Consider the following 13,458-nt stretch of genomic DNA (forward strand, 5'->3'; position numbering starts at 1 on the left):
GGGGAGGGGGAGGCCGGGGGGGCGGCGGGGGGGGGGGCAGGGGGCTACCTTGTGGTGCAGGTAGCGATGGCGGATGGGGGGAGGGGATGCTGGGGAAGATGGGAGGGCGGCGGGGGGTACCTTGCTGTGCAGGTAGCAATGGGGTTAGGGGATGTGGGGGAGTTGGGGGGTGGCAGGGAGGTTCCTTGCGGTGCAGGTAGCGAAGTGGTTAGGGGATGCTGGAGGAGGCGGGGGTGGCAGGGGGTACCTTGCTGTGCAGGTAATGATGCTCGTAGTCCCGCAGGTCTCGCCCATCCAGCAGCAGGCGCCCGTGCTGAGGCTCATAGAAACGCTCCAGCAAGGCCACCAGCGTTGTCTTCCCCGCGCCCGACGGGCCCACCAGTGCCGTCACCTCCCCGGGGTGCAGCTCCAGAGACACCCCCTGGGGAGGGAGCAGGTGGGGATTAAACCAGGGCCATCCACCCACACTCGCCTGGAGTCTGGGGGTTCTCTCTGAGCTTCCTACTTTCGGTTCTGATCCATCTAAACCACACCCCCCATCACGCATTACCCCCCCTTCTCTGGGCATCAGGGCTGTGAATCCCCCCATATCTTACCCAATCCCACTGATGACCTGCTCCCACGTCCTTCCCCCGGGTACCTTGAGCACGGGGGTGTCTTCCCGACTAGGGTAGGAGAACCAGACGTCCTGCACCTGGAGGTGTCCGCGCAGGGCAGGAGGGGCCAGTGTCCCAGGGGGGCTGATCTGGGGCATCCGCTCCATGTATTCAAAGATCTTTTCCGAGGAGCCCATGGCCTTCTGCACACTGGGGTAGGTGGAGAGCAGCCCCTGGGAATGGGGGGTAAGGGGAGTATCAGGGCTGGGTGAGGTGCTCCCACCCCACAGTATTCTCAGCCACCCGCCATCAGGAGATAGCGAATCTACCGCTTCACACGGGAGTTGGTTTCTGTGGCTAATCACCCTTCACGTGAACCAGGAGAGACTAATGAGTTTTAACTTCTACACGCGAACGTTGCCCCTTTGGTTAGCTCATGGCACCTCTCCTGAGCATCCCCACCCAAGCAACCCCCAGCTTTCTCACCGCCCGGCATTTTCTCCAGCCTGCAAATCATTTTTGTGGCTCTTCTCTGCACCCTACAACCTGCCAGCCCCCTGAAGATCCTCTGGAACATTCTTGTTAAAGGACGTGCCCATGAGAACTGTGGGTGTTATTCCAGTGTCTCACCACCACCACCTACATAGGGAAAATCCCTGCCCTGCTCCTACCGGCTACCCCCATTTTTGCACCCCAGGGTCGCATTAGCCTGTTTGGTCACAGCATGGCCCTGGGAGCTCTAGTCCGTTGCTTGCCCACTATGATGCCTGAATCCTCTTTAGAGTCGCTGCTGTCCCAGACAGTCCCCCACGCTGCCGGTGTGGGCTACAGTCCTTGTTCCCAGATGGGTCATCTTCCCGTCACTACCACATATTTCCTCTGAACAGGCTTCATGTCCCAAGTGGTCCATATTGTTCTGTATGTCTGCCCAGTCCTCACCAGCACTCACCACTCCCCAGTCTGCGTGTGTCTGTTATCAGCCAGGATTGGAATGACAGAGATGTGATGGGGTAACTCACATGACTGGGGCACTGGATGGGTATAAACTGTTCAGGAAGGACAGGCAGGGCAAAAAAGGTGGAGGAGCAGTTGCACTGTATGTAAGGGAGCGGTATGACTGCTCAGAGCTCCAGCATGAAACTGGAGAAAAACCTGAGAGTCTTTGGGTTAAGTTAAGAGGCAAGAGCAACAAGGGTGATGTCATGGTTAGGGTGACCAGATGTCTCGATTTTATAGGGACAGTCCCGATTTTTGGGTCTTTTTCTTATATAGGCTCCTATTACCCCCCACCCCCATCCCAATTTTTCACACTTGCTGTCTGGTCACCCTAGTCGTGGTGGGCATCTGCTATAGACCACCCGACCAGGAAGAGGAGGTAGATGAGGCTTTCTTCAGAGAATTAACTGAAGTTTCCAGATCACAGGCCCTGGTTCTCATGGGGGACTTCAATCACCCCGACATCGGCTGGGAGAGCAATACAGCGGTGCACAGACAATCCAGGAAGTTTCTGGAGATTGCTGGGGACAACTTCCTGGTACAAGGGCTGGAGGAACTGACTAGGGGCCATGTTCCTCTTGACCTGCTGCTCACAGACAGGGAAGAATTGGTAGGGGAAGTAGAAGTGGGTGGGAACCTCGGCAGCAGTGACCATGAGATGGTCGAGTTCAGGATCCTGACACAAGGAAGAAAGGGGAGTAGCAGAATACGGACCCTGGACTTCAGAAAAGCAGACTGACTCCCTCAGGGAGCTGATGGGCAGGATCCCCTGGGAGGCTAATCTGAGGGGGAAAGGAGTCCAGGAGAGCTGGCTGTATTTTAAAGAAGCCTTATTGAGGGCACAGGAACAAACCATCCTGATGTGCAGAAAGAATAGCAAATATGGCAGGAGACCAGCTTGGCTTAATAGTGAAATCTCAGTGAGCTTAAACACAAAAAGGAAGCTTACAAGAAGTGGAAACTTGGAGTGATGACTAGGGAGGAGTATAAAAATATTGCTCAAACATGCAGGGGTGTAATCAGGAAGGCCAAGGCACAACTGGAGTTGCAGCTAGCAAGGGATGGGAGAGGTAACAAGAAGGGTTTCTACAGGTACATTAGCAACAAGAAGGTCAGGCAAAGTATGGGCCCCTTACTGAATGGGGGAGGCAACCTAGTGACAGAGGATGTGGAAAAAGCTGAAGTACTCAATGATTTTTTTGCCTCGGCCTTCATGGACAAGATCAGTTCCCAGACTGCTGCACTGGGCAGCACAGCATGGGGAGGAGGTGAGCAGCCCTCAGTGGTGAAAGAACAGGTTAAGGACTGTTCGGAAAAGCTGGACATGCACAAGTCCATGGGTCCAGATCTAATGCATTCAAGGGCGCTGAAGGACTTGGCTGATGTGATTGCAGAGCCATTGGCCATTATCTTTGAAACTCCTGGCAATTGGGGGAGGTCCCGGATGACTGGAAAAAGGCTAATGTAGTGACCATCTTTTAAAAAAGGAAGAAGGAGGATCCGGGGAACTACAGGCCAGTCAGCCTCACCTCAGTCCCTGGAAAAATCATGGAGCAGGGCCTCAAGGAATCAATTCTGAAGCACTTGGAGGAGAGGAAAGTGATCGAGAACAGTCAGCATGGATTCACCAAGGGCAAGTCATGCCTGACTAACCTGATTGCCTTCTGTGAGGAGATAACTGGGTCTGTGGATGAGGGGAAAGCAGTGGACGTGTTATTCCTTGACTTTAGCAAAGCTTTTGGTATGGTCTCTCACAGTATTCTAGCCAGCAAGTTAAAGAAGTATGGGCTGGATGATTGGACTATAAGGTGGATAGAAAAGCTGGCTAAATCGTCTGGCTCAACGGGTAATGATCAACGGCTCCATGGCTAGTTGGCAGCCGGTTTCAAGCCGAGTGCCCCAAGGGTCGGTCCTGGGGCTGGTTTTAATGATCTGGAGGATGGCGTGGACTGCACTCTCAGCAAGTTTGCAGATGACACTAAGCTGGGAGGAGTGGTAGATATGCTGGAGGGTAGAGATAGGGTCCAGAGTGACCTGGACAAATTAGAGGACTGGGCCAAAAGAAACCTGATGAGGTTCAACAACGACAGTGCAGAGTCCTGCACTTAGGATGGAAGAATCCCATTTACTGCTCCAGCCTAGGGACTGAATGGCTGGGCAGCCATTCTGCAGAAAAGGACCTAGGGGTTACAGTGGACGAGAAGCTGGATCTGAGTCAGCAGTTTGCCCTTGTTGCCAAGAAGGCTAACGGCATTTGGGGCTGTATAAGTTGGGGCATTGCCAGAAGACTGAGGAACGTGATCATTCCCTTCTATTCGACATTGTGAGGCCTCAATCTGGAGACTGTGTCCAGTTTTGGGCCCCACACTACAAGAAGGATGTGGAAAAATTGGAAGGAGTCCAGTGGAAGGCAACAGAAAATGATTAGGGGCTGCAGGCACATGATTTAATGAGGAGAGGCTGAGGGAACCTGGGATTGTTTTAGTCTGCAGAAAGAAGAATGAGGGGAAGATTTGATAGCTGCTTTCAACTTGTACCTGAAAAGGGGGTCAAAGAGGATGGATCTAGATCTGTTCTCAGTGGGGCAGATGACAGAACAAGGAGCAATGTCTCAAGTTTGCAGTGGGAGAGGTCTAGGTTGGAATATTAGAAAAACGTTTTTCACTAGGAGGGTGGTGAAAGCACTGGGAATAGGGTTCCCTAGGCAGGGGGTGGAAATCTCCTTCCTAAAGAGATTTTTAAGGTCTGGCTTGACGAGCTTGGCTGGGAATGATTAGTTGGGGATTGGTCCTGCTTTGAGCAGGGAAAAAAAGGGTTTTTTGGACTAGATAGCTTCCTGAGGTCCCTTCCAACCCTGATATTCCTATGATTATTCGTCCAGATCACTGACCAAAAAATGTTGAGGGGTTGTGTGTGTGTGTGTGGGGGCTGGGTGTGTTCCCCCCCCCCCCAGCTGACCTCTCCCCACTTCCATATGCCCCATCTGGCTCCCAGCACTGGGACACACCAACAGCAGGGCCTGGTGTGGGGAGGAAAAGGGGGTCAGATGGAGGGTGTCTATGCTCCCCTCCCCACACCCCCATCCAACCCATCTCCACCCACCATGGGGCACACTCAGAGCAGGGCCTGGGGGATAGAGAAAGGAACGCCTGGGCCTCACCAGCGCCCCATGTCCCTCTGTGACTGCTCCCCACTCTGGGGTGTGTCAGGGGCAGGAGCTGGGGGACACAAAGGGAGGGGTCAGTCTGTGTCTGAGCATCACCTTCCTCCCCCCAGCTCCAATACCTGTTCAGTCTCTGCAGCCCCCCACTCACCTCCATGGCCGTGCTGAAATTTGTCGCATAGAGGACGAAGGTGACCAGGTCTCCGGTGCTGATGTCCCCTGCGGCAACCAGCCAGCCCCCGTAGCACAGGATCCCCACCTTCAGTGCCAGCTCTGGCAGCTGGGGGCAGACAGGGGGTTAATGGGTTAGTCCTGGGGTTCTGGCCATTTGGTCACACTCCCTTCCCTGCCCTTAGGGGCCGCCTTGGGGTGGGGGGCCTGGCTCACCCTGACAGTAAAATGCTAGTGCTGAGAAATGGGGGGATGAGCCGGGAGGGGACAGCAGACAGATACTGGCAGGCTGGGGGGGCCTTCTGCATTCCCCTCCCCCAGTCCCCTAATGCCAGCCTCTCTGCCCCCCACGGATGCCCCCTCCCCAGGATACTGCATCTCTCTGACTTCCTGCTACCAGGTCCCCATCCCTCGACCCCCTAATGCTGCCCCCAGGATCCAGTCTCCCTCTGACGTACCCCCCACCCCCAATGCCTCTCTGCCCCCATGATACTGCTCCCCACTGCTCCTTCCCTGTGAATACCAGGCCCCTCCCTCTGCCCCACCCCCCGAGTCACAGCCTGCTGCCCCCAAGGCCCCTTTACGCTGTTGGTCCACATGGAGGCGGCGTAGGCGGCTGCCTCCTGCTTGTTGAGCCGGTAGGTCTCCTGCAGCCGCTGCCCGTAGTGCTGGGTGGCCCCCTCCTCGTTGGCGAAGCTGCGCACAGTGGGCATGGCCTGGAAGGTCTCCACCGCCACCTCGTTAGCCTTGGCCAGGGACTCCTGCACCTGCTTAGCTAGATTCTTGGGGGAGGAGTGGGGGAGACGGGAGCCAAGTCAGATCAGGCAGGAGGGGGGAGACAGGAGCCAGGTCACATCAGGCACTCAGGGGTTAAATGCTAAAGGGACAACACACGGGATACCCACACTCAGCCAGCTGGGCAAGCTCCGTGCCTGGCACAGGCCCACAGTGCTGAGAGGAGTGTGGGGACCCGGCTAACACAGGGTCAATCTGGCCACAGTGCTTAGAAAGTGGTCAGCACAGTTCTCTGGGGCGCGGAATGGGGCACATCCCCTCTAGGGGGTGCCAGCTCTGACCTGGCCCCAAGACAGGGACTGGCTGATTCAGGGGGGTGGGAAATGGGGCCTGGGTTGTGGTACCTGGTGGAACTTCCCCAAGAGCCTGGGCACCAGCAGGATGACGGGCAGTGCCAGGTGCAGGTGGGCCTGACCAGGATGGGGGCAGGTGCAGGGCAAGTTGTGGGGCGGAGGTGCGGTACCTGGTGGAATTTCCCAGAGAGCTTGGGCACCAGCAGGATGACGGGCAGCCCCATGGTGGTGAAGAGCACCAGGCGCAGCGACACCTGCACCATCAGGGAATAGAGGAAGACTCCCCGCATCCCGCACCACATCAGCAGGTTCAGCTTCTCACTCAGCACCTCGCTGACAGTATCAGTGTCCACAGTCACCCGGGAGGTGATGTCCCCTGGGGACAGAGATAAGGATGGGGTCACATCAGTGCTAAGAGAAGGGGGAGGATCTATCCCATGGAGAGGATCCATCCATCAATAATCCAGATCAGCTCATTAGTAACCCCAATCAATCCATTAATAACCCAACCAATGCCCTTAATCCATCCAATCCACCACTAACTCCAACCAACAACCTCAATCCAATTAATCCATCAATAACACCCAACCAATAATTCCAGTGAATCCCTTAACAACCCCAACCAACAACCTCAGTGTAACCAACCTATCAATAAGCCCAATCAGTAACTCCAGTTCCTCATCAACAGCTCCCAGGAAACAACCTCAATCACTCCATTCATCACCCCAATCCATCCAACAGAGGACTGATTCATACAAAGCCTGGGGGACAGGCTGGGGTCTGTGAATTGTGGGTACCAGAGGCGAGGGGTTGAGCTGGGGATGTAGAGGGAAACGCGGTGTTAAAGGAATGGAGAGGGCGGGGGAGGGCAGGTGAAATTGGGTCAGGAGAACACGTGGGAAGATCTGCACAAAACAAAGGGGCAATACAAGCGCATCCAAGGGTGATGTGGGGAGACTGGGGGCAGTAAGGGGGAGACCCTGGGGGTGCAGAAGGAGATCTGGGTTAGTATTGTTACCGGTGCGGTTGGCGTGGAAAAAGGAGATCTCTTGATGCAGGACAGAGCTGAACACCTGGCTCTGGATACGCATGTGGATCCGGTTCATGGTCTCCTTATAGACAACGTCACAGATGAATTTGGTCACAGCACTGAGGGAGGTGGGGGGAGACCAGGAGGTGACATGTCAGTATGAATTTTCCCTCCATCTGTTAGAGATCTGAGCCACATATACACTCTCAACTCTCCTGGGCACTTTGAAACTCAAGGCCACATGGTCCCACTGGGGCTAAGAGGATGGGACACTTACATGGATACCAGGAATAGCCACAGTTACATTACAGAGGACGAAACATTTTATAAGGGATCTAAACCCCCATGCCTCAGCGCACGAGCCAACCTCTGAGTCCTGGGGTCCAAGAGGAATTTTCCTTGGAGACAGGTTACATTTGTATGAATAATATGAAAGGGGTGTCAGAAACACAATACTAAATTGCTTCAAGTTCAGCATTTTTATAACAAGGTTACAGCTGTAGGCCAAAACTTTTCTTGTAATCCAACTGCAAGAAACACAACATGAAAACAGAACCAAATATTGTAAAGTTAACACTAAGAAGGCGCAAAGCTACCTTTACACTTTTCTTTTAAAGAAACAAGGTGAAACTATTTCAATTCTTCATCAAAAAAGCAAGAATGCCTGAAAACTGAAATATTTTGATTTGGAAATGCTGCGGTGGTGCCCCATGGGAGTTGTAGTTTGGTTGTCTCGAAACCCCATCGTCTGTATAGGGCTTCCTGGCTGCCCTACATCTCCCACAATGAAAGGTGGCCAGGGACTCCCATGATGCATCATCTCCCCTCTCCAAGAAGGAACACTGTGGTGCATCATGGGAGATATAGTTCAACTGATCGATAAGGAGAATAGAAGCATCAGGCACCTGAATTACAATTCCCATGAGGCACTGCAGCAGCATTTCCAAATTGAAATATTTCAGTTTTCTATCCCTATTTTTTATATTTGAATTTCAACAAACAACAAAACATTCCATGGGGGGGGACTCCAAACATTTTTCACCCAACTCTACTTTTGTGCTTAGAAAGTGGATCTTCTCTCTGTCCATCAGAATTGAAGAGTGGGAGCTTTACATTTCAGTATGTGATCTTGGACTACAGTATATTACAACCTTGCAACATCATGTGATGGGCATGTAAAAGCAAGTCAGTTAGAACAGATGTTTTTAAAATGTGATCACTGTCATACAGGGTCCTTATGAATTCCTAGAAGCAAAAATCCATTATTATTCCTTTATTCAGTTCATAAAATGTGCAAATCAAAACCTTCTTTATGTGTGACATTAACCCCTACAGAAGGCCCATGTGCCACTTAAATCCCATTTCAGCCCTGTTTTGTTTACTTAATTTTTGTATAAGCCACATACTGGGTGAATTTCCCCATAGGCACAATATCAGGTTCCCCATGGCTAACACCTCTCAGCAGGGCTTCTCTCCCTCTCCTGTGAATTCAGTTCTGGTCCAGACACTATCGCTCCATCCCACCCCCAGCTGATGAAGACCCCGTCCCCTACCTGCCGATGGCGAGGAGGGACATGTCCCAGACGGCCCGGATGAAGACTGAGGGGTCATCCTCGTTTATGATCCAGTCGGTCATACGCCCCAAGTAGTAGGGGAACGCCATGTCCCCTGCAACAGAATGGCCCAGGCTGAGACCAGGGGGCCAAGGCAGACAAGGGGAGTCCCAGGTAGAGTCTCTGACACCATGGAGACCCCTCCCCCCCCCACACCCCTCCATTAAGAGCAATTTCTTAGTTAAAGACACTTCTGCCATGTATAGATACCACAACAGGCCCCTGAACCTGGCCCATCCTTGCTTCATCCTAGGGAAGTAACTTGATACCTTGGGGGGCTGAGCCCCTGGAAGGACTCTGCACCTATCAGCACAGCATGTGACACCCCTAAGTGAGGAATCACAGAATCCTAGGACTGGAAAGAACGTTGAGAGGTCATCTAGTCCGGTCCCCTGAACTCCTAGGAGGACTGAGTGTTAGCTAGTTGTATCATCTTCTCAAAACCCTGGTCTACACTACGAGTTTAGGTTGAATTTAGCAGCGTTAGATCGATTTAACCCTGCACCCGTCCACAGGACGAAGCCATTTTTGTCAACTTAAAGGGCTCTTAAAATTGATTTCTGTACTCCTCCCCGACGAGGGGATTAGCGCTGAAACTGACCCTGCTGGGTTGAATTTGGGGTAGTGTGGACACAATTCGATGGTATTGGCCTCTGGGAGCTATCCCAGAGTGCTCCACTGAGTCCGCTCTGGACAGTGCTCTCAACTCAGATGCACTGGCTAGGTGGACAGGAAAAGCCCCACAAACTTTTGAATTTCAATTTCTGTTTGGCCAGTGTGACGAGCTCAGAGGTGACCATGCAGATCTCATCAGCACAGGTGACCATGGAGTCCCAGAATTGCAAAAGAGCTCCAGCATGGACTGAATGGGAGGTACGGGATCTGATCACTGTATGGGGAGATGAATCTATGTCGAACAGAACTCTGTTCCAAAAGACGAAATGTCAAAACATTTGAAAAACTCTCCAAGGGCATGAAGGCCAGAGGTTATAACAGGGACCCACAGCAGTGCAGTGTGAAACTTAAGGAGCTCAGGCAAGCCTACCGAAGAACCAGAGAGGCAAACGGCCGCTCCAGGTCAGAGCCCCAGACATGCCGCTTCTATGATGAGCTGCATGCAATTCTAGGGGGTGTCCCTACAACTACCTCACCCCCGTGCTTCCCTCCTCCCTCACCCCTCCTGGGCTACCTTGGCAGTTATCCCCCCGTTTGTGAGACAAATTAATAAAGAATCCATGAATTTGAAACAACACTGACTTTATTGCCTCTGCAAGCAGAGATCAAAGGGGGGAGGGGAGGGCAGTTGGCTTACAGGGAAATAGAGTGAACCAAGGGGGCGGGTTTTCATCAAGGAGAAACAAACAAAACTTTCACACCGTAGCCTGGCCAGTCATGAAACTGTTTTTCAAAGCTTCTCTGATGTGCAGTGAACCCTGCTGTGCTCTTCTAATTGCCCTGGTGTCTGGCTGCCCGTAATCAGTGGCCAGGCGATTTGGCTTAACCTCCCGCCCCACCATAAGTGTCTCCCCCTTACTCTCACAGATATTGTGGAGCGCACAGCAAGCAGTAATAATGATGGGAATATCGGTTTAGCTGAGGTCTAACCGAGTTAGTAAACTGCGCCAGCGCACTTTTAAACGTCCAAGGGCACATTCTACCACCATTCTGCACTTGCTCAGCCTGTAGTTGAACTGTTCCTTACTACTGTCCAGGCTTCATGAGCCATGGGAGCAAGGGGTAGGCTGGGGTAGGAGCGAATGCGCAGTGCTGCCCACTGGGAGAGCAGCCTGATGCTGAAGCCTTCAGCTGGCATGATATTCCAGGCAGGACTGAATCTCCATTAGATGAAATTTAAAGAAGAGAATGACCTGGAGTCATTCCCATTTTTGTCCAGGCACCCCTGACTGACCTCACCGAGGCCAGCCAGGAGCACCCGCGGGACGACAGTGATGGTTAGCAGTTGTATTGCACCGTCTTCCGTCGGCAAGGCAAGGTAAGGAGCTGGTGCTGTGTAGCACTGCAGTACCACATCTGCCAGCAGCACCCAGGAGACGTACGGTGACAATGAGATGAGCGGGCTCCCTGCTTGCCATGGTATGTCGTCTGCTCAGGTAACCCAGGAAAAGAGGCAAGAAACAATTTTTTACTGTTGCTTTCATGGAGGGAGGGAGGGAGAGGGGGGCCTGATGACATGTACCCAGAACCACCCATGACAATGTTTTTACCCCATCAGGCACTGGGAGCTTAACCCAGAATTCCAATGGGCAGCGGAGACTGCGGGAACTGTGGGATAGCTACCCACAGTGCAATGCTCCAAAAGTCGACACTAACCCTGGCTCCGTGGATGCACACCGCCGACTTAATGCGCTTAGTGGGGACACACACAAATGACTGTATCAAATTGATTTCTAAAAAATCGACTTCTATTAAATCAACCTAATTTCATAGTGTTAGACATACCCTCAGTTCTACATCTCAGGGGGTTGGTCGTTCCCATCACTTCTGTTGTATATAGGAAGAAACTGAGGCACAGAGAGGGGATGGGACTTACCCAAGGTCAGACAGCGAGTCAGTGGCACAAGCTGGGGATAGAACCAGGAGTCCTGGCTCCCAGCTCCAACCTACCACACCCCTCCCAGAGCTAAGATAGAACCCAGGAGTCCTGGTTCCCTGTTCTCTGCTATGAGCACTACACGACATTGCTACCTTTAACAAAATGTCCCGTCCAAGCAGATCCCACCATAGGGGTGTTAGACCTCAGGAAAGCATCTCAGCAGAGAGAGATGTGGTGTCACTCCGGGCTGACAACCAGGAGCCTGAGAAGGGAGTTACAGGAGTGCAGGTCTGTGCTACGTCCTTACGGCTCTTTGTGGCAGCTGTTCCCTCACGTATCTCACAGACCTAGAGCCCATCGTCCCCGTGTGTCATTGTGATCCTTTGTCTGACTCCGTCCTCAGATCCTAATGCATCTGTCTGCCCCTCTGTCTGTCCTTCTAGCCTTCCCACCACAGTCTGTATCTCCAGGCCTTAATCCTAGCCTACCCACTCATCTGTGCCCATCGTCTATCGATTCCCTGCATACACCCGCTCTGTCCATCCATCCCCAACCATCTAGCATAGTTATAGGACATCAGCTCCCCCGTATCTACACTGCTGCCCCTTTGCTGCCACGGCCCCGGGACCCACTCACCGAGCGAGGACAGCACCAGGAACCCCGCGATGGCCACAAAGCGCAGCAGGTCGGGCCTCATGCAGGCCAGCAGACGGCCCAGCGAGGTCGAGGGCCCTGGCTCCCCCTTGCCGGCGGGGAACAGCTGGTGCCAGAGCGCGGCCACCAGCCCTGCCACGCCATAGGTCAGGCCGAAGATGTCCCCTCGCCCCCAGCCGTGCAGCAGCTCTGAGGGGGGCGCCTGGGGCTGGGCCAGCGCCTGCAGGGTCACGTAGCCGGGCAGCAGCAGGCTGAGCAGGGCGGCCAGGGGCAGCAGCGCGTCCTGTAGTCCCCTGGGCAGGCCCTGCCCCCTGCCGCGGGCAGCCTGGGCACTAAGGCTCAGCAGTGCCCATCGCGCCAGCGCCACCCCCCAGGCCAGCGCCAGGGGGTCCCAGGCCTGCAGCAGGGGGCAGAGCAGCAGGGCCAGGCGCAGGGTGAGGAAATCCAGCAGCACGACCAAGGGCAGGGAGAGCCAGGCCATGGCCAGCTTCATCCCCGGGCTGGGCCCTGCAGCGCTCAGCAGCGAGTGTCTATATCTCCTGGTCCCGGCTGCGGCCGGTCCCCGCCGCTCTCAGCAGCGAGTGTCTAAATCTCCTAGTCCCGGCTGCAGCCGGTCCCCGCCGCTCTCAGCAGCGCGTGTCTAAATCTCCTAGTCCCGGTGCGGCCGGTCCCCGCCGGGGGCGCCCTCTAGCGGCCGTTCGGGTCACTGCGCTCAGAGCCGCACCGGAGTGACCGCAGAACCTGTCCTGCCGATCCAGTTCCACTCCGCTTGGGGTCTCCCCCTTTCCCGGTGCGGGCCGGGGTCTGGATGCGGCTGCTCCGGGACTAGCGGATCCCAGGCGCCGGGGGCAATTCCTGGCCCCGCTCCGCAGCCGCCCCGTGGAAACGCGCTGCCCGCAACTCCCGGACTGGGCGAGGGGCCGCGAACTTGGGGGGCAGAGGCGGAGAGAGGCGGGACCCGCACCGCATTCGCCGCCCGCCCTGGGAAGCCCCCGACTGCCCCGATCCGCTTCTGGGAAAGAAGGCGGCTTCCCGAAAGTGAAAGTGAAACCGGATTAGCGCAGAGCCGGGTGCGGCCGGTTCTCGGGACCCGCCAAGGTCATAAACGGAATTGGACTGTTCCCGCGGGGGCGCTTCTTCCGCTGCCTTTTTTTTCCCAATTTCCCGCCTGCGCTGCTGGTTCGTTGACTCCTGGGGGGGGGATTCCCACCCTGGGGCAGAGGCTGGGTGTCATTTCTGTTGCATGAATTAATGACACCCCCTCCTGCCCCAGCAGTCCCCTGCCCCCTCCCCTGTGCATCAGGACCTCACGCAGAAAGTGCCCCCCTTTCGCATTCTGTGCAGCCCTTCTGCCCGCCATAAAGAGGGAGGCTGGGCTCCCAAGGTCATGTCTGTGAAGCTCAAATGCAAGATTTGACAGAAGCAGGATTGCAACACTGATTCAGTGCTTTAAAACACAGCCAGTCACTAACACACCTGTCACTAACTGCCTGATGCCAGGCAAGCAGCACTGCTGCAGAGAGCTGCTGGGCTTCCAGGACAGCACAGTTCCTGCTGTTCTTTCATTACTTGCATTTGGAGTTTAAGTCCCTG

The 13,458-nt window shown here is 54.5% G+C and overlaps 1 protein-coding gene across 1 annotated transcript in view; it reads right to left on the minus strand.

The window, feature by feature from the left end:
• Positions 1–12,922, minus strand: part of LOC116825565 (antigen peptide transporter 1-like) — a 16,676-nt gene extending 3,754 nt beyond the window's left edge. Inside the window, exons 1-8 of the mRNA XM_032781691.2 lie at positions 11,848–12,922; positions 8,598–8,712; positions 7,033–7,163; positions 6,185–6,390; positions 5,511–5,708; positions 4,907–5,035; positions 641–829; positions 248–421 (exon numbers count right to left, since the gene is read on the minus strand). Coding sequence (XP_032637582.1) covers positions 248–421; positions 641–829; positions 4,907–5,035; positions 5,511–5,708; positions 6,185–6,390; positions 7,033–7,163; positions 8,598–8,712; positions 11,848–12,358 — 1,653 coding nt within the window. The 5' untranslated portion in view covers positions 12,359–12,922. The remainder of the gene's footprint in view (positions 1–247; positions 422–640; positions 830–4,906; positions 5,036–5,510; positions 5,709–6,184; positions 6,391–7,032; positions 7,164–8,597; positions 8,713–11,847) is intronic.
• Between the last annotated feature and the right edge of the window lie 536 nt (positions 12,923–13,458).

This window comes from Chelonoidis abingdonii, unplaced genomic scaffold, assembly GCF_003597395.2.
Source record: "Chelonoidis abingdonii isolate Lonesome George unplaced genomic scaffold, CheloAbing_2.0 scaffold0416, whole genome shotgun sequence".
Taxonomy (NCBI): domain Eukaryota; kingdom Metazoa; phylum Chordata; order Testudines; family Testudinidae; genus Chelonoidis; species Chelonoidis abingdonii.